Source organism: Callorhinus ursinus, unplaced genomic scaffold (genome assembly GCF_003265705.2).
Source record: "Callorhinus ursinus isolate GAN/ISIS: 27379988/994484 unplaced genomic scaffold, GSC_fseal_2.0 scaffold2, whole genome shotgun sequence".
Classification (NCBI taxonomy): domain Eukaryota; kingdom Metazoa; phylum Chordata; class Mammalia; order Carnivora; family Otariidae; genus Callorhinus; species Callorhinus ursinus.
Window position 1 is genome coordinate 60,747,681 of NW_027397064.1, and position 22,225 is coordinate 60,769,905.

The window sequence follows — 22,225 nt, forward strand, 5'->3', positions numbered from 1 at the left end:
CCTCTTGGTTTGAAGAAACATAAACTAATAAACAAGTTTTATTTGTGCCCCTCTGCCCCCAATAGATAGTGGTGGATCCGAGGAAGCATAATAGAAATAAAAATTCCCATTGGGCAAGGAAGAATGAGAGACTCATGGCATTCACCAGTCTATAGCAGTTCTGGTGCACCAGTGGGCTCGGGTGTTTCTTGAGACACAGTTTTTGAATCTGCTTTATTTCTTTGCTTTGTTTCCCCATGCACCTTTGTCTCAGCTGATCATCGGTTACATTCAGGCCATCTAGAAAAATAGATGGGCAGTCATTTCATCCAACTCAGAGGTTTTACTGGTTATTTGTGTCTCAAAGCCTTCTAAATTTCAGAATCTTACTGTTTGGGATCTAAATGCAGTCAGCTTCTCCCACACATCAAATTTCTGGACTTTATTTTACTTCATTTCTGCTTATAAATCATTCGGCTCTTCCCTGAACTTTTCTCTGATTTACATTCCCTTGCCAAACGCAGGTAATGGCAAGTAATGCACACTACTAACATTCTGTTTTCTCACCTCTTTCCCTAGATTGACAGGTTCAATAAGCCGGTGGTCAGCCTTCCAGTTTTTCCAAAGTTGACACTTTTACCAAATGCTTTGTCTTTGCATAATATGGGTCTCCATCTTTCCTGCCTCCAGTATCCCTTTGCTCATTGCTTGCCGCCTGACTACGAAGGTAGTGCCACATAATTTAGGTTTTTGTTAGGAGAGTACCTGATATATATACTATTCAGGGTAACTCATACTACCTCTGCACCCAACAAATTTCAAACTCTCAGTGGTGGTACCTAATGAAGACTTACTTCTCACCCAAGTAAAGGCCAGTGCAGGTTGCCCAACCCCTCCATCTTGTAGCTAGGCCACCTGAAACATGGCTTCCAAGGTTGCCAGAGCAGGGAGACACATGAGCTTTAACTGCTTCAGTTCAGAAGTGACACATACCACTTCCTACTCATAGCCCATTGGCCAGAACTAGTCACATGGTCCCAACATAACTGCAAGGGAGACTGGGAAATGTAGGGAAGAACAGGTTTATTTTTGAGCAATAACTATCCACCACAGAGGGAAGCATCTTGTTCCACAGAAGAGAAAGTTTTGACTTCACCTTTAACTTTTGTTCTTAAATTACAGGTTTAGCTTCGACCTCTAGACCTTGTACAGAAAATGAATTTAAGTGTAGCAATGGACATTGCATTTCACAGTATCTTGTATGCGATGATGTTGATGACTGTGGTGACCATTTTGATGAAACGGGTTGCAGTAAGTAAATATGTATTATTTTATTTCATGTAGTAACTCAGGTTTACCTAATGAAAGCATGCAATAACATCAAGTAGATGGTAACCACATATTTCTCTTTAATTTACTTTGTGCTCTGAACTGCAGTCAAGCCTATAGCTACCCATTATTGCATTTACCCTGTATCAGACATTGTGCGAAACACTACATGGATTATCTCATTTTATCCTTGTACCAATCTTATGAGCTGGGTATTATTCTCTCTCTCATTTTTTTTTTTTTTAGATTTTATTTATTTATTTGACAGAGACACAGTGAGGGAGGGAACACAAGCAGGGGGAGCAGGAGAGGGAGAAGCAGGCTTCCCGCCAATCAGGGAGCCCGATGCGGGGCTCGATCACAGGACCCTGGGATCATGACCTGAGCCGAAGGCAGATGCTTAACGACTGAGCCACCCAGGCGCCCCGTCTCTCTCAATTTTTAGGATTTATTTACATGAAAGAGAGAGATTGGGGGGTGGGGAGGGGCAGAGGGAGAGGAAGAGAGAAACCCAATCAGACTCCGTGCTAGGTGCTCTAGGACGTGGGGCTCCACCTTATGACCCCGAGATCATGACCTGAGCTGAAACCAAGAGTTGGACGCTTAGCTGACTATGCCACCCAGGTGCCCCTCAAATATTTTTTAATGAGGAAACGGGCTTACAAGTGTGAAAAAACTGCATGTCTTTTTGCCATCAAGAAGCTGAGTAAGGATTTGAACTCTGATCTACCTAACTCCAGAGCACCTCCTCCCAGTTAACTAGGTGCCTCCCATCACCTTAAAGCTATGTATTTTGTTTTATTAGTCTGCATATTTTTTCACCTTAAACCAAATGGAGTATCCTTTGGCACGTGGGGGAAAAACTTCTAAGGGGAATTGATAAAGATGGGGATGTCACAGGGGACCTCGGAAGGAACATTTATTTTTAAAGTAGAGGGAGTACTTTGTGTAGGAAAAGGTTGATGAACACAATCAAGGGGTGGTTCTTGTTCAATATTGTGATGGAAATGTTGGAATGACATGTTAATAATTCACACCTTTTTAGTCCTTTAGAGCTCTTAATGAAATCCTGGCACATACATTATCTAATTTGTCACTCAAGCAAACCCCATTGTGTTGCTGTTATTATGTCTATCTGTATAATAAATCTCAGAGAGCTTAAGGTCATACAGAATGGCAGAGGCAGAATTTGAATGGTCCTGTGACTCCAGGTGAGGAGAGCTGGCCTCTAGTTTCCTCATCCCCTAGCTGTGCCCCTTTGGGGAACAGCTGACCTCTCCAACTGACCTCTCCAAGCCTCAGTTTCTTCATAGGAAAAAAAATTATTCAAATTCTAGGAGCCCATGACTTAGTCATTTTAGTTAGCTTCATACATTTTCAACTTCTTGGGCTTTAATTGCTTTTTTCCTGAGGCATCCCAAGGATTTCCTGGCAACTTTTCTCCTGTGTGAGTTAGAAAGGAGGGTAAATAATTGGTCATAAATGAATTGATTTTATTTCACATACTTTCCTAGTGGGGCTTGGAATTTTTGACCTAACAATGTGACTTGATTAAATATTTTAAAAAGCATGAACATGACAGGATTTGCAAAACTGGGTGTTAGATTTTCTGAGTCTGGTACTGAGACTGGTAAGTGAACTTTTCCAGGAGTTTGGAGTATTTTCTAATTGGGCTTGGGTCAAACCTTAGTTCCTCTTTTAGTTGCCATTTAAAAAGCTTACAATTGACCACGGTACTTTTAATTCAAATGACATTTGATTAAAAGCAGGGTTTATTTAAAGAAAATAAGTAGCATAGATAGTAATTTAGGTACAGAAGCAGCATTTCTTTTAAGGTATTAAGTGAATATATGATAGCAAATCAGTCTTACTGCTGTGGGTCAATAATTTGAGACATAGAATTATCTATTTATTTGGTTTGTGGATTCCTTTTTTATTATTATTATAGAATTCTTATTTAAAATACCAGTTCTTGGGTGCTACTAATCTACTTGCCTTTCTTTTCTTTTCCCTTTCTCTTCTCCATCTCCTATTTATTTTAAACAGGATCTCTGAGGTGTTCAGGGCATATGTTTGCTTTTTATTTATTTTTATTTATTTTTTAAAGATTTTATTTATTTATTTGACAGAGAAAGAGACAGTGAGAGAGGAACACAAGTAGGGGGAGTGGGGGAGGGAGAAGCAGACTCCCCGCTGAGCAGGGAGTCTGATGTGGGGCTCAATTCCAGGACCCTGGGATCATGACCTAGGCACTTAATGACTGAGCCACCCAGGCTTGTTGCTTTTTAAAAAGTATTTTAAAATCAGGAAAGGAAAGACATTAGTATTTTTAGAGTGTTAGATGTTTGGGTTTGAATATATCTGTTGTTTGTAGATTAAGATGGTCATTGTTATCAAAAGAAGTTGTAAGTTCCTCATGTTTGTGGAAGAATCTTACAATGTTTCTGCTCTTGTTTGAAGGACTCTTCCTTCATAAGAGTATAACTCACTCAGGGGAGCACTTGGTCCAGAAATGTTTACATCCTGGGACCTTTAGTCTCATGATTTTAGAGCTGAGAGGAGATTACAGAGTCTTAATTATATACATGAGACCCAAAGAGGTTATGTGACTGGCTTAAGGCTATCCAAATTAATAAAAACAGGTCACATTTATTAACATTGTAGAGGAGACATCACTACCAACCTTACAGAAATTTAAAAGATAATAAGGGAATACTATGAGAAACTTTATGTCAACAAATTAGACAACTTAGGTGAAATGGCCAAATTCTTAGAAAGATAGAAAACGATGAAACTGACACTAGAAGAAATAAAAAATCTGAATAGACTTATTTAGCAATGTGTAGTTCTTAAGAGCTAAACTGAGGCTTTCATGTATATAGCTTTGAAGTATGAACTCTAAGGGCAGCATTCCATTGAATGATATTGTGCTTTATTTTGTAATTATTTTTCTTTTTTGAAACTCAATGTTTTTAGTCTATTCAAACCACAGATACTTAAATAGTCATCATATTCTTAAGGGACCCTTATTTCCTACTGTAGGAGACAGATAGACATAAATCTGTTTTGCTTTGGAAGAATTGAGCCAGGAGATACTACAGTCTCTTTGGCTAAAATATTCAGAAGGCTGTGACCAAGAGACATTTCATTTGAAACACAGATAAAACTTAAATGTTTATGGAGATAACCACCACCCTTCCCACGCCTTGACCTCCATTATCACTCATTACATATGTTCATCTTTGTTAGCTTCCTTGTAAGATCTAGGTTTGAGGGTAGATGGAGACTCAGGATAAAAGAAGCAAACTTGCAATAATAACAAAAATGAAAGCCAGATGGCTTTGACAGATATTGGCAGAGATAAGAACTCAGGGCATTGATGAGCAATGAAGTGTGAGGATGGAGTCTGAGCTGTTAAAAGTCTGCCTGGGAGTATCTGTTCTCCAGAACAGCAGGGATAACAAGGGTCATTCATATAAGCCCTATAAAAATGAACTATCGTTGAATTTTTTTTCATTATGAAAACTATAAAATCCAGAAAATATATTAACAATCAAAAGTAAAAATGACTTGACTCCCATAACTAAAAGAGAACTAATCTTAAGTTTGGTGTACTTCATTGTCTTTTTTAATACATATGTGCAAAAGTCATTTCTTAGTATTAAAAAATCTAAAGACATATTCTATATTTAGCATTCCTGTCTTTCCCTCCATTTTCGTTATATTTTCCAAGTCAAATTTGAAATCACGAATTTGAATGATTGCCTAGCAGTCATCATGTAGATAATCATAACTTATTGATTGTAAGATGCATGTTTATTTTCACATTTAAACATCTCTGAAACAAGGATAATTCTTGAATTGATAACATGCCATAGTGTAAGTCCCAGACTTTTTCTATTTTAGCATTACATAAAATGGTGCATCAATGGTGTCTTTCTTAGATTTGATAAAACACAGTAAACCGTAATTGTTCAAGTTGTTTTCACAATTTTATTTTCAACAATTTATAATCCTTAAACATAAATCATAGTGCACATTTTTTATTACTTTTTGAGGGAAAATGTATTAACGTGGAATAGCTGGTTAACAGAGTATGAGTATTTTTAAAGTGGTTCGTGCATGTTGTTGCAAAATTCCTTTCCATGTGTGCCACTTTATGGTTCTTATAGCAGTTGTATGACTAATAACTATATGCATTTTACTGTGCTCTGGCCAACACTTGATACATATATGTACATATATCTCAGTTGGTCTTACAACTTTATAATTTTCTTCTATTTGTTATGTTGCTCTAAAATGTATCAGTGTTCTTTATTACACATATAATAAGATATATTACATATATTATATATATCTTCATTCATATATATATATACATATATATATATGAAACAGATGGTTCCATTTGTAAAGAGCCCCTGACTTATAGTTCTGGATTCCGGAAATGGATGCCCTAGGAAGCCTGGCAGTGCTGAGTATAACCGGAAGATTAACTCAAGGATCTAACATTATATACAATTGTATAAATGGCATTCACCCCATTACCAGCTATCTGAATACAGAGGTCTTCAATCCTCTACACTTATGGAAAGGGGTTATCTTGAGGTGTCCTATAATAGGCTAAAGATAGGTTTATACCTTTCATTTGTAATGCTAAGATTGTTTTTCCAGATACAGGAAAAGAAAGATCATGTGCGGAGAATCTATGTGAACAAAATTGTACCCAGTTAAGTGAAGGAGGCTTTATCTGCTCCTGTAGACCCGGGTTCAAAGCCAGTATTTTGGACAGAAACTCCTGTGATGGTAAAGTATATTTCCTCCAATTCCCATTAGGTGATCCTCATACTCATTAGGTTCTCCACGCATTCCCTTTTATTAAACCACTGTTTAATTCCCTTAATGGGGCTAAACTCTTGATTCTAGCTCATTAAAATACTTAAGTGCACCAATAATTATACTGTGACAGGGTGATGATCAGTTCTGAATGACAGTGTAAGCTCTACTTTCAAGATGTATATAACCAATGATAACAAATATTAAGGTTTTGCTTGTTAATTTCTTGGATCATGAAACAAACAAACAAACAAACAACACTTGGGGGTGCCAATTACCTTTTTTGCATGCTCTTTTGCCAGTCCCTAGCAGATGGGTAAGCAGATAGTTCATCCTTAGTAATGTCTGCGGAATTGATAAGATTTATGAATTCTTCAGGAATGATGACTGCTTATTGTATCAGTGTGGGAGATCAAATTTTTAAGAAAGTTTTACTTTCTTCATTGAAGTCCAACAACACGTATTTATTACATACTTACTTATGCCAGACATAAGTGAGAGCTAAGGTATGGAGTTGGAAGGTAGCTTATCAAGATGGTAAGGATTGCGTATGATTTTCAGTGTCCTTCATTATTTGAATTTGCTGTTTCTAACTCATGGTGTGTCATACTCAGATGATTGAGACAGTTCTTTTGGAAGCTGAAGCTTAAGAACTCAATGAAGAAACCAAATGAACAAGTCCCTTTCCTGAAGCTAGTTAGGCCAAGGGAAGTGCTACCAAACAACACCAACACACAGCTGCTTTCCAAAAGTGAAAATTTTGTTCTGCTATTGCACAGAGTCACTCTGTTGCAGTTGAACCCTGTCTTCATTGCTTACTAGCTTTGGGACTTTGGGTTTAGGAATAGTCCGTATTGCAGAGTCATTTTGGAGAATTAAATGAGGCATGAACATGAAAAGCATGTGAAGCAATGTCTGAAGCTTAGGAAGTGCTCCACGAATGATGGCATCATTGCCTATCTTCATCTGCAGCCTTCTCAGGCTTCATTGCTTATGACTATGGATTTAAACAGAAGCAGGGCCTCGAAGGAATGGTTGGGAGCAGATGTTGGATATTTGCTTTTATTTTATCTGCAGACATCAATGAATGTGAGCAATTTGGGGTTTGTCCCCAGAACTGCCAGAATACCAAAGGAGGTTATGAGTGTTCCTGTGCCGAAGGCTTCAGGTCTGTGAGTGACCAGTATGGAAAACGATGTGCAGCTGATGGTATGATGGGTTCATGTTGGGAATAATCAGTTGACTTTCAGAGAAATAAATGCTGATGAGTACAGTGTACCAGAAAGTAAACCTTAGACTCTCAGAGTCTTATTTTTAATTCACCAGCTACTTCTCTTCCAACACCCATCCAGGCTTTTCTCTCTCCTCTCCTGCCAGATTAAAACAGTAACTACAATCCCACAACAAATACACAGGAATTAAAATAGGAGTCAGTATTATTTATTATTCTGGGCTTAGCCTCTTGTCCACCTTGATAAAACTTCAAAAAGTGGACAAGATGTCGCCTTCCAGAATATTCAGGCAACAAAAGCTTGCCTTATAGGGTGGTGGTCAACAGAAGGAGATAAATGAAGCCCTCCAGCTCCCACTCCAAGATCAAGGTTTGAGGCCGTATGATTCAAGATGGATCACAAAAAAGAGTCACATTCAGTCGGGGTGAATCAAGGACATTCTGTTGATAAATCTTTTTTATTGTTCATGGGCTGCCGATCACAGATAGAGTCAGGCTCATTTATAACTTCAGTCATTAGTTCTACATTTTAGGTTAATGTTGGTATCTGAGAGTCGGACCTGATAGAAAGCGGTAATAAGTACTAGATAGAAATGACAAAAGAGAAAGACTGTGGCAGAAGTATTATATAGTCCAGATTTCCAGAGGTCTGATCTAAATAGGCATATCCCTGTCAAGGGGTATAGGTCTTCAAATCTTACAGATTTGAAGTTTGTACTAGAGTTTAAAGAACTTGATAAAGAAATAACATTTTACTTTGCAAATTAAGGGTAAAATGGCTGTTCAATTTCTTCATACAAATTGGGCTTTTAAAGTATACATCTGACTAGCATACTTAAATATTTTAACCCCCCAAAATTTTTGACACTGAATGAAAACTAGGATAAAGGCATTTGAGCAGTTGGTCTGGTAATTAGGCATCAAATTAAAAACTATTTAAGTCTTTTAACTAAGAAGATGACAAATAAATGCTCTTAGTCATACAAAACACAATGTCAAGACAGAGGAAATATATAAAGTGAACTTTCAAAAGTTACTTAAATGAGATTCGATTGACATTATGCAAGTAAATTAAATTTTAAAAATTCTAGGCAGTGCATCTTGGGATGAGTCACCATTGAAATAGCTGCTTTGGGTAAGAATAAGAACAAGCTGTTTTTGTCATTAGCTGGAAGATAAATTGAGTCATGGAGCTGATTACCTGCTAAAAGAATCATAAAATCTGTCAGTAAAGAGTAAGGAATGAAGACATCTGGTAAACTTTTACCAGCACTATACATATTGTATTTCTTCTGTGAGATTGCACTCTTGTCTGTTTTATTGTCAGTGAATAAGGAAAAAAATCAGTGGAAAAGAGGACACTATCTAGGGGTCTCAGTCTTGTCTTGTTCTCAACCATTACCCACAGAGGACAAAGAATAAAGAGCTGATAATATCCCTAACAGAAATACTAGCTTTCCACGAGTTGGATAGTAGTTAGTTCTATTGGTTAGCAGAGGTAGTCAGATTCCTATAAAAACTTACGTTTTTTTAAAGGTGGGAGGCTACTTGGTTTTTATATCTACCTTATTTAAAAAAAGAGAGTTCAGATAGAATTCAAACAGATAAAGCAGGCCTTGTGTTTTTTACAGGTAGCCCTCCTTTGTTGCTACTGCCTGAAAACGTGCGAATTCGAAAATACAATCTCTCATCTGAGAAATTCTCAGATTATCTTGAAAGCGAGGAACGTATTCAGGCTCTTGATTATGATTGGGATCCCGAAGGCATAGGTCTCAGTGAGTATGAACTTTGGCATCTGTCATTAATATTAATTGAATTAATGGAATTAAAAGGTGTTAAACTTTGGGGAATCTGTTTTTTAATGAGTGAATTTTGTTGCATGAGTGGAGGATAGAGCTCCTCCTATCCAGCATGCTCTGGACACCTTAGCCTGGCCATGTGTCCCAGCAAAACTTTCTCAGCTTTTAGCCAAACCTTCACCCATCTCTGGGGATTATCCTTTTGGGACCACCTCATATTCCTTTGTTTAATACTCTTTGTCTCTGCTCATGCAGGGATTGTTCTTCCCTATCTCTGTACCGTTCAAACTTTCTACTCAAACATCAAAGACTCGGTTCAAATGTCACCTCCTCTGACGTTTTCTGTAATCCTTCCTGGGCACAGTTCCATAATTACTCACTCGTGAGCCTATAGGGTTTTATACATGCTTTTACTAAAGCACATGTTAACATTGAGGTATAGCTATCCACATAATTTTCTCCCTGTACTTTAACCATGAACTCTTCGGAGACAGGATTGAATCTAATTCAACTCTGCATGCCTACCTCTAACCCAACATCTGACGCAGCATCTGACCCAACAGTGTATGTGATGGTTGCTTTAGAAATTTAGTTCAATGAATGAAAATATGAAAAATGTTTATTGTTGAGTCTCTCATGGCTCCGGCGGTGTGTGGGAGATGGTAATGGGGCAGGAATCTGAAAACTCATCTTCTATGCCTGCTTCGCTCATCTCTTATTAAGCTTTTTAACTTTAAATAATTGTAACAATTCTCTGGTTCTCCATTTCTTATCTGTAAAATAAGGGACGGTAATCTTGTCTGCCTGGCTCCCTCTGAAGAGTTCTTTGAAGATAAGATGAGATAACAGATATGAAAATGCTTTGCAAACTATCAATCACTATGCTATGTAAGATTTATTATGGCTGTGTTTTCACACTTATGTGATACAATAAACTTTTCAAGAATCGCAAACACCTAGGAAAGAATATGCCTTGAAAGTTGCAGTCTTCTTATGCTTTTTAAGATGCTTGCTGTCCACTATCCTTTAGTCTATACACAAAATAGGACTTCTCATCTACATAGCTCCTTTACTGCAAGTTATTGAGTAGCCTGCCCCTGGTTTATCTATACATTTTGTTTTTGGAAACTAGAACTCGATCCTAATGAGAGTAAATAGGTTCTTGGCTGAAATATATTTTAGTAAGTTACCTTGAAATAGAGACAACCAAGTCAGTATCAATAAGCTATCAGCTGAAGTATTTGTAGCTAGTAGCTGAAGTATGATGTCTTGAGGTTTGATCAGATCAGTGTAATTGAATTATTAGTCTTATAGGAACAATGAGGAAGTAGAGATGTCAATAAATGAACAGTAGTTCACCTGACTAGACCCCAGTTCCTCCCTTACCTGATGTTCTTAACATGCAACTCAACTGTGTGTCTTGCCTTGCAGGTGTTGTATATTACACTGTGCTAGGACATGGCTCTGATTTTGGTGCTATCAAACGTGCCTACATCCCCAACTTTGAATCTAGTACTAATAATCTCGTGTCCAAAGTTAACCTGAACCTGAAATACATAATGCAACCAGATGGATTAGCCGTGGACTGGGTTGGAAGGTAAGTTTAGCCACATTCCCCTCTTGTCTATTCTTTTTTCCTGGCCAGACCTCTCCCTACGGCTTGCCATGGCGCATGAGTTAAGCTGGTCCAGATAAGGGTAGCACTCAGCACTGGTGGCAGCCGGGTGATGCCTGGGCTTGCCTTGTCTAGCCCCCGCAACCACCTCTGCTTATCCCGAGATGTCATATAAACATTATCATTTCCTATAGTCTATGTATGCCATGAAAAAGTTTGGGAAAGCACCGAGGTCAAGATTTTATATTATATCCAGGGGAACATTCTTGCCAACAGAGTTTGGGATTCCCAAATTAGAACTTTCAGTATGGCAGCATTATTCATTTTGTGAAGAAATGGAACAGCCTCCCCATCCTACCAGCAAGGCAGTTGAGATGAAACATTTTTCTCTATGGTGATTACTCTGAGGAGCAGCAATCCACATCTTGTGTTTTCAGCAGGCTGTATTGTCTGAACAGATTGGAAATTTGACTTTCTGTGTAGTCTTTGGGTTTGAGTTAATAGTGGTGACAGCTTTGTTCTGCTCTTTTAGATTTTCTAGAACCCCAGGGACCAGAGCCAGACATTTTGTGTGATCCCTAAGTATGAACCTTAAGTAGGTTTATTATCAGGAAGATGTATGAGATGCAAACCAATGTGGAAAATTTATAAGCTCCTTCTTCAAGGAAGAGCCTTGCATTGGGAGTGACATTTATGGGAAAGTGATTACGTTAGGATCAGAGCTCAAACATTCATCGAATTCCCCATGTCCTTGAAAATGAATGAATAATGAAAAAATGTTTGAGAGGGAAGCCTCAGGGGCTTGTTGCCCTCTGGGAGAATGGAGAGTCATTTGCAGCATAAATCAATTTTCACCTTTTAACAAACTTGTCTAGCACTCCTGGAAGACTTGAACATCTCCGAAGAAGTTAATTAGGTCCCCGCTGTGCCCACAGGCTCTCAGGACACTCATGTGAGCATTTTCTGTCAGGAATCAAGGCCTCGGAGAGTCAGTGACTTGAAACTCTAGACTTTAGCACTTCCTTCTGAAGACCCACCAGGCGATTCATATTTGAAGTTTTAGTTCTTTCTCAGCCTTCACGAACGAGAAGAATCTGATGGAAATCTTTCTGCTCATAAGGGATGGAGATCTGCAGGATAGTGGAATAGGGCAGGATGGCCTGACTGAGTTTGTTACTTTGGAAAGGCTATTTCCACTCATCCTTGGAGCTGATGCTGGATTGCTGTTGATGCCAGCAGCTCTCTTGGCTGAGCAGAAGCAGACTTGCAGGGCAGTCGGAATTAAAGGGCCAGCTAAACAGTGCCTTAGGACTTACCTGGAAGTGCATGTCTTGTGGCAATGCCAGCTGTGAGGAGTCCCCCTCTATCCCTTACTCTTTCCCTCGTAACTTTCCAAAAACCCTTGGTGGAAGAGGTCGGGGCATTTCTGAGAGAGGGAGACTCTGCTCTGATCACTGGCCTCTAAGTAATTGTCTTGTTGGCCCCAGCTGCCAAACTGAAGGCTCTCATCTTCAAACCTGTTCCCCCGAAGTGACCAGTGGAGGCTTTTTTAGATGTTTAACTTTGTCCCTTTAAATTCAGGCATATTTACTGGTCAGATGCCAAGAGTAAACGGATCCAGGTGGCTGAACTTGATGGGAGGTACAGAAAGTGGCTGATTTCCACCGGCCTGGATCAACCAGCTGCAGTGGTTGTGAATCCCAAACTAGGGTGAGTACTTGAAGGAGTACTTCACGTTCTAGAAATTTTCCAGTGGATTGTCAAAAATTTGTATCTTAATTGGTTTTTCCTAATTGTATTGAAATTGTCCTTGGACTATTTGGAGTGACATCTGTGACTAATTTAAAGAATTACAGTATACCCCAAAGATCATTTAGGACCATCCAAGCTTCAGACTGATGCTGCATAAGGGGGAAGGCCTCTGGCCACATTTTTTCCATAGCCCAGTTTGTCTAAAATCCACACATTAAGGGTTGGTCTCTACCTGATGAGTGGTTTAGACTAGAGGCTGCAAAGTGGTGGCTGGTTGGCTCAATATCGCCTACAGACATATTGGACTTGAACTAAACAGAGCTTTAAGGTTTTTAAAACTTAGTTACTAACATTAAAAAAAAATTAAGCTATATTTTTGGCTTGAAAAATCAGAACAACTGATAACACTAGGTGGGTATGCCTTTCTTTTCTTTTTTTGGTGAGAGTATGGGAGAGGGAGAGGGAGAGGTTTCATGCCCAGCGTGGAGCCTGATGTGGGACTCAATCTCACAACCCTGGAGATCATGACCTGAGCCAAAGTCCGTAGTGGGACTTGTAACCGACTGAGCCACCTGGGTGTCCCAGTAGGGATGCCTTTCTTGATGCAGTATTGCTTGGAACTTCTAGACAGGGCTTTGCTCTCACCATCACTTGATGTTTGTAACTGCTGTGCTCCACTCATTTATCTTGCCTGCCTGGTCCTTTCCAGGTATTGGAAGTGGTGCCATCCGTGGTCTGTGCAATTCTTCTGTAATTATTAATTGGATGCAAAATAATCCATTTTAAAATTGGAATCCTTATTTTATTCTCTGATACATCTCAAACACAGGACAGTGCTGCTAACACATAAGGCATTCGATAAATATTTTATGAAGAATGAACAGCTTTTGTGATTATACATTTTAAAGTGTCTGAATATATATACTCGAACAGGGCTGGGCAATTTCTTTGCAGGAAGTTTTCAGGAAGGATAGACCACAGATGCACTGGCTCTTCTTTTTCTCACCCTGTCTTCTAAAGTGAAGTATAAAAACAGGCTCACTTAAACACCCAGACCTCCATGACAAACAATTGATTTCCCTGCTGGAAGTTCATGCTCTGCTTCAGTGGAGAAGCCTCACTAGATGATATGTTAAAAAGAAAACCTTCTGTTACAGGTTTATATACTGGACTGACTGGGGCAGAGAACCTAAAATCGAGTCTGCCTGGATGGATGGACAGCATCGGAAAACCCTGGTTCAAGAGGACCTTGGTTGGCCAACAGGCCTTGCTATTGATTATTTGAACGATGACCGGATCTACTGGAGTGACTTCAAGGAGAACAATATTGAAACCATGAAACATGATGGGACTGATAGGAGAATCGTTGCAAATGCAGGTTAGAAATGGGTTAGATTTTAATATGTTATATAATCAAGAAATATATTTCTAGTGTCTGCCCATTTTCTCCAGGAGGAACCTGATCTTAGGTTGATATAGTTTCTTAGATACCACTCCCTCCAATCCCCAACTGCTGATTTAAACGCAAATGAATCCATTAGCAATAATTAAGTCTTTTTTTCCTTTTAACATAATTTTTAAAAGGTGCTCTTAGCAACAGATATTGAAATAACTGAGTTTCCTGTTAAGTTGGCCTGATAGAGTGGCATTTCATGTGTACCAGTGGAAATCCATGTCTAACCACTTCTAGCCCCATTTGTTTTTATTATGCTCAGTTGTTTATTATGTACAAGTGGAAGCAGCTAGAAGGAGAGAAACACTTTGTTTTCTTATCAAGATTTCCAGAATTGCAACAATCCAGTCCCTACTAGCTTTATGTGATAAGTGGTGTCTTAAGTTCAAAGAAAAAAAAATAGAATCTCTGCCATCCAGATTGTCCAAAAATAAAATTAAATCAGCAACTTGAAAGTGAGCAGGTTCTCTATAATTGCCATCAACCAGTAGGCATTAATGTAGTTTAATGTCTGTCATCTTGATCTCCCAACATAGCACACTTCTGTGGTCACATGTCTGCCTGAATGTTTTATTAGGGATTAATTCAAGCATAATGACATCTGATATAAAAGAGGGGTAGGGTATTTTCTATTCATAACCTTGTTTTGTTTTGGTTTTCCTCTGTGGGTAAGCAGCAGTGAGCCCGTATAGTCTGGACATCTTTGAAGGCCAGTTTTACTGGATATCTAAGGATAAGGGAGAAGTATGGAAGCAAGATAAATTTGGGCGAGACGAAAAAGAGAAAATGCTGATGGTGAACCCATGGCTTACTCAAGTTCGAATCTTCCATCAACATAGATATGATCGGTCAGGTAACACCAGCCTTGGAGTAAGATGTTGCTTATTATCTGGAAAACTTATTTCAAATTAATGGCTATATTGTTGGGAAGTGGTAGTGGATTATTAGTCTGATCTCTTGGTACATGAAAGGTGTGTGTGTGTGTGTGTGTGTGTGTGTGTGTGTGTGTGTGTGTTTTAACCATTTTGACCAAAGAAAGATAAAATTGGAGGTCAAATGTAATTAGGTACATCACCAGCAGAAATGAAGTAAAAATATTTCAGTCCTCATTGGAGTTACAGGTATATACTTCTAGGCCACAGAATCTGGCAGGCATCAAACCCCTGCTAGGTGTCAGGTGGGTTACAATGGGTTTCTTGGATATGGTCAGTGTTATACCCTCTTGCAATTCCAAGGCTAGGCTAGTCAGCTTATCCTGAGCTATGTGAGCCTCAGTTTAAAATTGTCAGTCATATACATTACTACCCCCTCCCCTCTTTCCCATTTTCTTTGTTGTCAGTCCTGCTTCATCAGGTTAGCTGTGTTCTAATTCACCTTCACCATTGAATGGATAAGGTGAAAGGGAAGGGAAATTCTTTTTTTTTTTTAATTTTTTTTATTGTTATGTTAATCACCATATATTACATCATTAGTTTTTGATGCAGTGTTCCATGATTCATTGTTTGTTCATAACACCCAGTGCACCATGCAAAACCTGCCCTCCTCAATACCCATCACCAGGCTAACCCATCCCCCCACCCCCCTACCCTCTAGAAAAAAATATGGAACGCTTCACGAATTTGCGTGTCATCCTTGCGCAGGGGCCATGCTAATCTTCTCTGTATCGTTCCAATTTTAGTATATGTGCTGCCGAAGCGAGCACTCTTTTTTTTTTTTTAAGATTTATTTATTTGAGAGACAGTGGAGAGAGAGAGAGAGCACGAGAGGGGGGAGAGTCAGAGGGAGAAGCAGACTCCCTGCTGAGCAGGGAGCCCCACTCCAGGCTTGATCCCGGGAGTTTGGGATCATGACCCAAGCTGAAGGCACACATTTAACCGACTGAGCCACCCAGGCACCCTGGAAGGGAAATTCTTGAAGTGAGGAAAGGAAATCGAATTTTATTAAGCTCTATTAAGTCAGGTTCTCTCTTCAAGTGTTAACTCTGATGGTTACTTCAATTAATCTCCAAAACTGTGTAAAGAGGTTTTATTTTCATCTCATATATAAGGAACCCCACTGATATAATAGCTCTTATGTCCTCCATGTTCCTGGGGCTCTCGTGCTGGGCAGTTTTAAAGACAGGAGGGGAGAGCACAGTACACATGGTGAGCCCCTGCTCTGGCGTTTGTAGAGGAAAAGTTAGGCTACCTAGGAGTTAGAGGAAAATCTGGAGTCAGCTGGTCCCCCTTAAGAGAGTGCTGATTACTGTGTAGGCCAGAGACCTAGTCCAACTGTGGCAGATTAGTATTTACTCTGGACCAATAGTTCTCACACTTGAGCATGTATCAGAATGACCTAGAGAGCTTGCTGGGCCCCACCTGAGGGGTTTCTGATTTAATATGCCTGAGGTGGCCTAAAAATTTGCATTTGTAGTAAGTTCCCAGCTGATGTTGATGTTGCTGGTTAAGGAACCACATTTTAAAAGTCCTGCTCCTAGCCCTACTCAAGTGTGGGCTGTGGACCAGTAGCACTGGTATCTTATCGGAGTTGGTTAGAAATGCAAGACTCTCAGGCCTCACCCAACCTTTCTGAATCAGATTCTCTAGGTGATTTGTATTACATTCAAGTTTGAAAAGTTATGCTCTAGAGAGCTGAAGAAATGGGCAGATTTTGAGTGAGACTTTGGAATATGGTTTATTATTTTATAACCATGCCATGTCTGTGGTTACATATTGGATGATAGAGTCTGAGAAGGAATTTAGAGATCATCTATACCTTGGAGAAATCATAATATAGGTTAAGGTAGAGTTCAGAAGACTTCAGAATTACTTGAGAAGCTTTTAACGGTAACACTTGTGTTGGATCCTAGACCAATTTCTGTGACGGGGCATCAATAGTTGTGAATAGCTCCCAGGTGATTCTGATAATCACAGCTTTAAATTCCCTTGTCTTGCAAGTAGGAAAACCGAAGTCCAGAAGTAAGTCTTCGTATGAGGGTGGGGTGGAAATCATACATAATGTATGATCTGGACACATTATGATCTATGGTAATGACAAATCTTGACATGATAATACGGTGTTACTGGTGTTTTGAACAATCTCAGATTGCTTTACATTGATTAGTTTTTGAGGTCATGCAGTGGACTAGACACCTACCTTCCACACCTGCCAGGGCAAGGGAGGAGCTAAGTAATGCCAGTAGGGTATGTGAGTGGTACAGGAGTAGAATGGAGGGACTGTGCCACTTTGGTGGGGTGGCATGGGAGACGTAGTGTAAATGAGGTGAGTCGCCAGGTGGCATGTGGCCTAGAGGTGCTGGGACGCTGCCTGGGCTGTGCTGTCACCTGGTAGGGCTACAACTCAGTATCCGTGGTTGGCGGTCTCATTTCCTCCTCAGACCCTAACCGCTGTTCTCATGTGCTTTCCAGTGCCCAACCGCTGTAAAAATGTCTGCAGTCACCTCTGCCTCCTGAGACCTGGGGGATACAGCTGTGCCTGCCCCCAAGGCTCCACCTTCATCGCAGGGAGCAGCACTGATTGTAATGCAGGTAGGGGCACCGCCTGGGCAGCCCCGGGGGCCTGGGAATACTCCCTACCAGCGTTTCACCTTCTGCAGGAGCCTGAAAAATCCCCGTGTGCTGCGTCCTTTGCAGGATAGAGTGGGGGTGGCTCGAAGGAGGGATGAGAGAGCAGGCAATATGAACAGAGCTGAGTGGAACTTAGGGAGCCACACAGAACTGGTGTTCCAATGATTGCTGAGGACGATTTGCTAGGATCTGTATAGATCCAGTGCCCCCAAATCTGTGGTTGTGTTGTTTTGTGAAGATATTTGGAAGAGCGGGTTTTTTTAGAAGGCGTCTACCGTATCCTTTCTCTACCCCATACTGGACGTCTGTTGCCCCAGAACCCATTTGGCCTTAACTGGGGTTTCTCAAGTGGGGAACTAGGGTCCTGAAGTGGGGGGCCTTACCCAGTCCAGATGGGAGGGCAAGAGAAGGCTCACTGTTTTCCTCACATGCTCATTTCAGAGTTTTGACAAGTGAAAATGGGCCACGTTTTAAAAGGTACCTTACACTGTTGGGAGACAGAGGCCAGAATAAGGAAGCAGTGGTTTACTTCTCATCCCAAATGCTGTGGATGATTTATGCCTGGCAAGACCTTTCTTCGGTGACTCTTAATTTAAGGAGTGTATAAACCATGGGTGTCCACTAGTGACCCTAACTGGTGTCCAGTTCTGAATATACACATTTAAAAAATCACCCTGCAGTTACTAGTGGCCCATTTTGTGGCTCACATCCTTGTTCTTATGTTTTAATGACCCATTTTATGGTTCCCATCCCTCAGTTTTAGCTGATGGGGCTATGCTTAACCACCTTTGGCCACCAGGGGGAGTAAGTGGTTAAACAAGGCACGACTTTTGACTCTTCCCAACCAAGCTGAAAAGTTGGCAGGTTTAGAGAATGAACTCAGGGAGAGAAAACTGCTTCCCCTGCTTCCCTTCTCCTATCCCCATTCTCTTCCCAAGGCTACTGGAGAAATATTGGCAAGATTACAATATTTAGCAATATTTTGAACCAAACAACGATTTCAGGCTTTTGACATTTGTTCTGTACTGTAGACGGATGGTTCTGACATTTATTGCAATTTCACACTCAGGAATAGTGTTGTCCAAGTTGTCACCTCATCTACTACTTCCCTCATTTACATTTTTTTCCAAGTGCATTATAGTAAGATTCTTGTTTAAAAGAACTTAAAGCAAGCATGCTAGTGGTGGTAGTCATTCCATATGAGGTCTTCATTTGGTGTATTTTAGTTACTTTGATATCATTGAGTACCTACTATGTGCTAGGACTTAAGTGCTGCAGATAACGGAAGTGAACAAAACAGATCCTTTGCTCTTGTTGAGTTTATATTCTAATAGGACAGTAAATAGAGCTCCCCCCACCAATATATAATGTCAGGTGGTAAAAGCAAAAGGAGAAAACTAGAGCAGGGTAAGAGGGATGAGGGTGGGGTGGGAGTTGGGTTGCCTTTAGCTAGAGTTCCAGGAAGGCCTCTCTGATAAAGTGAACTTTTGAGTAGAGATTCAGATGGAGGGACTGAGCCAGGAGGGCATCTGAACTGCTTAAATAAGCACACGTGATAAATACTCACTGAGCATCTTCTAGGTATGAGAGATGGGAACACTAACAACCCATCAGGCACATCCAGGGAGTACAGGGAGGGGCTGAGCTGGGGCAGGGGCCCAAAGCAAGGGCAGTTTTGGAGGACTTAAAAAACAGGATATCTCTAACTAGCTGTCTATCAGGCATCTATGCATCTGCATTATGTGCCTGTCAGTTGATCGATGGGTCCCTGATGCTTTGAAGCCTTCAGCTGAAGTTTTGAGGTGTGCCCAGACTGAACTCTTGTGTTTAACTGGGCTTGCAGAGGAGAATTCTGAGAACTTCAAATGAGAATGCAAATGTCCTAAGAGATTCCTTTACCATAAGTTTCTTTTAAACGTTAATGTATGTTCTGGAGTGTAGCATCTCTCCACTGTTTGGGGAGAAAAATGCTATAAACTGCCTCTTTCCTTCCACCAAATGTATGTTACTTCCCCAAACCTTATTATGGATAAGGAAATTCATCTGACTTGAGTGGAAGGTAATGTTTTGATAGGGAGACTAATTAGCTGCCCCTCCCCCATCCAGTCCCCGCTCTGACCCTGGGCCTGAAGCAAGATTTGCATGGTTTGGGTGCTCTGCTGAGTGTGGCTGACTAACACATGCATGGCTTTCCCTTTCTGCAGCCATCGAAAGTCCTATCAACATGCCCCCCCCATGCAGGTGTATGTACGGAGGAAATTGCTATTTTGATGAGAATGACCTCCCCAAATGCAAGTAAGTCTGAATGTTGAGGTCCAAGCTATAGGCCTTATCTCTTCTGGGGGAATTTGAGACAAAGTAGCCAGAAAAACAAGTACAGGAACCTTGCCAGTTCACTAATTTTCACATCTTAACCAGCTTCTCCAACTGTACTGCGCATAAGAATCATTTGAATCAAATGCCCATCTCCTTCACAGGGATTCTGCATTTCCAACACCACCCCCCCCACCAGGAGATGCCACAGGATTGTGGGCCAACTCTAACAAGGGGTTAGAGAAGTGACAACCCCATTTTTCTACTCAACCTGGTGGTGTTAATGATGCTAAGATTGTGGGAGACCAGCTCTTAGCAGTGTTACTGCTTCAGCACAAGCACTTGTGATGAGCAGAGACTGGGCCAAAGATTTGGAATAAAGGGAATTATGGAGAAAGCTCTAACATGGAGCAAGATAAATGGAGGTCTCTGAAAGTACTTAATGAATACGTTTCAGAGGAAAGAACACAATGATGGCTTCCAGGTTTATTCCTTTTTTTTTTTTTTAAAGATTTTATTTATTTATTTGACAGAGAGCAAAAGAGGGAACACAAGCGGGGGGAGTGGGAAAGGGAGAAGCGGGTTCCCCGCTGAGCAGGGAGCCTGATGCCGGGCTTGATCCCACATGACCTGAGCCAAAGGCAGACACTTAACGACTGAGCCACCCAGGCTCCTCCCAGTTTTATTCTTAACCAACTGAGCCACTCAGGTGCCCGCCCCCCAGTTTTATTCTTGAAGGGAGAATTCCGTAGAGTTGAGGAGATACCACGAGGTTTATTTGATGACCTATAGGTGTCACGGCCACACCACTGAAATTTCAAAGTCAGATTGCCGTTTTTCTGCTCATCACCCCTTGGCAGAGTAAACAAAAGTCATGCAGAACACATTGACTGTTCTACACGTAATTTGCTCAGTCAAACCTCTCTCTACCTGAAGATGTGCTTGTAAAGAGCTATGGAAGCCTAAGGAGGCCACAGCTTGTGAGCAGTTCTTCTTTTACTTCCAGGTGTCCCAGTGGCTACATGGGAAAATACTGTGAAATAGGGCTTTCAAAAGGCGTCCCTCCAGGAACAAGTAAGTTTTAAGACCACGAGCAACCTGGAAAGGCCGGACAGTTCCTACGTTGAATGCTGTTTATATTCTGTTCAACTCAGTCTTTGAAGAATGATTGGTTCTGCCCCCAGCTTCTGCCCTGAAGTCTTCCGGTTCCTTTCCCTTTCCATCTGCTCATACGGTCCCTTCTTCTTCCCTCTTTGATGGCAGCAGTGGCTTTGCTCTTGACAGTCATCCTGATCATCATCGTTGGAGCTTTGGCAGCGTTAGGATTTTTCCACTACAGGAGAACTGGCTCCCTTTTGCCTTCTCTGCCCAAGCTACCAAGGTCAGCTTCATTATGGGGAATATTGATTTTAGAAGCCTGGGTGATGGGACCATGTGAATAATTTAGGTGTTGTTTTTTAAGTTAAAAAAGCACAGCATGCGGCTCACCTTTTCTGCAGAAACAGAAAGTAGTGAACTTAAAGCTGTCATTTCAAATCACACTTCTTAATCAAATGCTTCTTTGAAGCCTGGGTGCAGATCACGTTTTATAGTTTAAATGGTTGTGCCCACTGGTGGGCCTTCAGGTCCGACTGGAGCACAGTCTGTGGGATGGACCAGACTTTATTCCTGCAAGTGCCAAGTTGGCTCTCTCTTAGACCTCCAGCATTCAGGAATGTGCTTTAACACTTCCATGTAGGTGAGGCAACTTCCTACCATATTTGAGGTGTAAATTCAGAGTGGGAATCCAGCCTTTCATTTAAGGAAGATTTCACAATACGGAGGAGAGGGTGCTATTGCAAAAGGTTGTTTAAAAAATTGCACATTGTTTCAATTACTTTTCAGCTTAAGCAGTCTAGTTAAATCCTCTGAAAATGGAAATGGGGTGACCTTCAGATCGGGAGCGGATGTTAACATGGACATTGGAGTATCTGGTTTTGGGCCTGAGTCTGTTATTGACCGCTCAATGGTGATGGTGAGTGGGGTTGTAAATGATGGTTTGAAGGTTGCCATTTTTACTGTTCTATAAAAGAAACACTTTTTTTAAACCTAGGGAAAAAAAATGAAACAGTGTGCCTCTCAAAATAGTCTTTACAAAATTAGAAACATTAAGTTTGTTGCAGAAAGGTCTCTAAAAATATTAGTAATAAAATTGAACTCTACCCCTGCTCTAAGTCACAGTTGAATCCTAAACAGGGTTAAGTTTAATGGGAATCTTAAACAGTCTTAAGTTTTTTGGGAGAGGGGAGAAAGAGGGCATGTTTTTATTTGGTGACTCTTTGTATGTGAAAGGAAGGGGTAGGGAAATATGTT

The 22,225-nt window shown here is 40.6% G+C and overlaps 1 protein-coding gene and 1 non-coding gene across 3 annotated transcripts in view; one reads left to right on the plus strand and one right to left on the minus strand.

Annotated features, from left to right (window-relative positions):
* LRP2 (LDL receptor related protein 2) overlaps positions 1 to 22,225 on the plus strand; it is a 194,546-nt gene that overhangs the window by 165,024 nt on the left and 7,297 nt on the right. For both annotated transcript variants that reach the window (XM_073882829.1, XM_025852083.2), the window contains exons 63-75: positions 1,162 to 1,290; positions 5,983 to 6,114; positions 7,222 to 7,353; positions 9,007 to 9,150; positions 10,606 to 10,771; positions 12,371 to 12,499; positions 13,699 to 13,919; positions 14,671 to 14,847; positions 17,402 to 17,521; positions 19,765 to 19,855; positions 20,880 to 20,947; positions 21,137 to 21,254; positions 21,758 to 21,887. In XM_073882829.1, coding sequence (XP_073738930.1) covers positions 1,162 to 1,290; positions 5,983 to 6,114; positions 7,222 to 7,353; positions 9,007 to 9,150; positions 10,606 to 10,771; positions 12,371 to 12,499; positions 13,699 to 13,919; positions 14,671 to 14,847; positions 17,402 to 17,521; positions 19,765 to 19,855; positions 20,880 to 20,947; positions 21,137 to 21,254; positions 21,758 to 21,887 — 1,757 coding nt within the window. The remainder of the gene's footprint in view (positions 1 to 1,161; positions 1,291 to 5,982; positions 6,115 to 7,221; positions 7,354 to 9,006; positions 9,151 to 10,605; positions 10,772 to 12,370; positions 12,500 to 13,698; positions 13,920 to 14,670; positions 14,848 to 17,401; positions 17,522 to 19,764; positions 19,856 to 20,879; positions 20,948 to 21,136; positions 21,255 to 21,757; positions 21,888 to 22,225) is intronic.
* On the minus strand, positions 15,590 to 15,696 carry LOC112810354 (U6 spliceosomal RNA). The gene has a single exon (XR_003204810.1). It is a non-coding gene; the product is annotated as a U6 spliceosomal RNA (small nuclear RNA).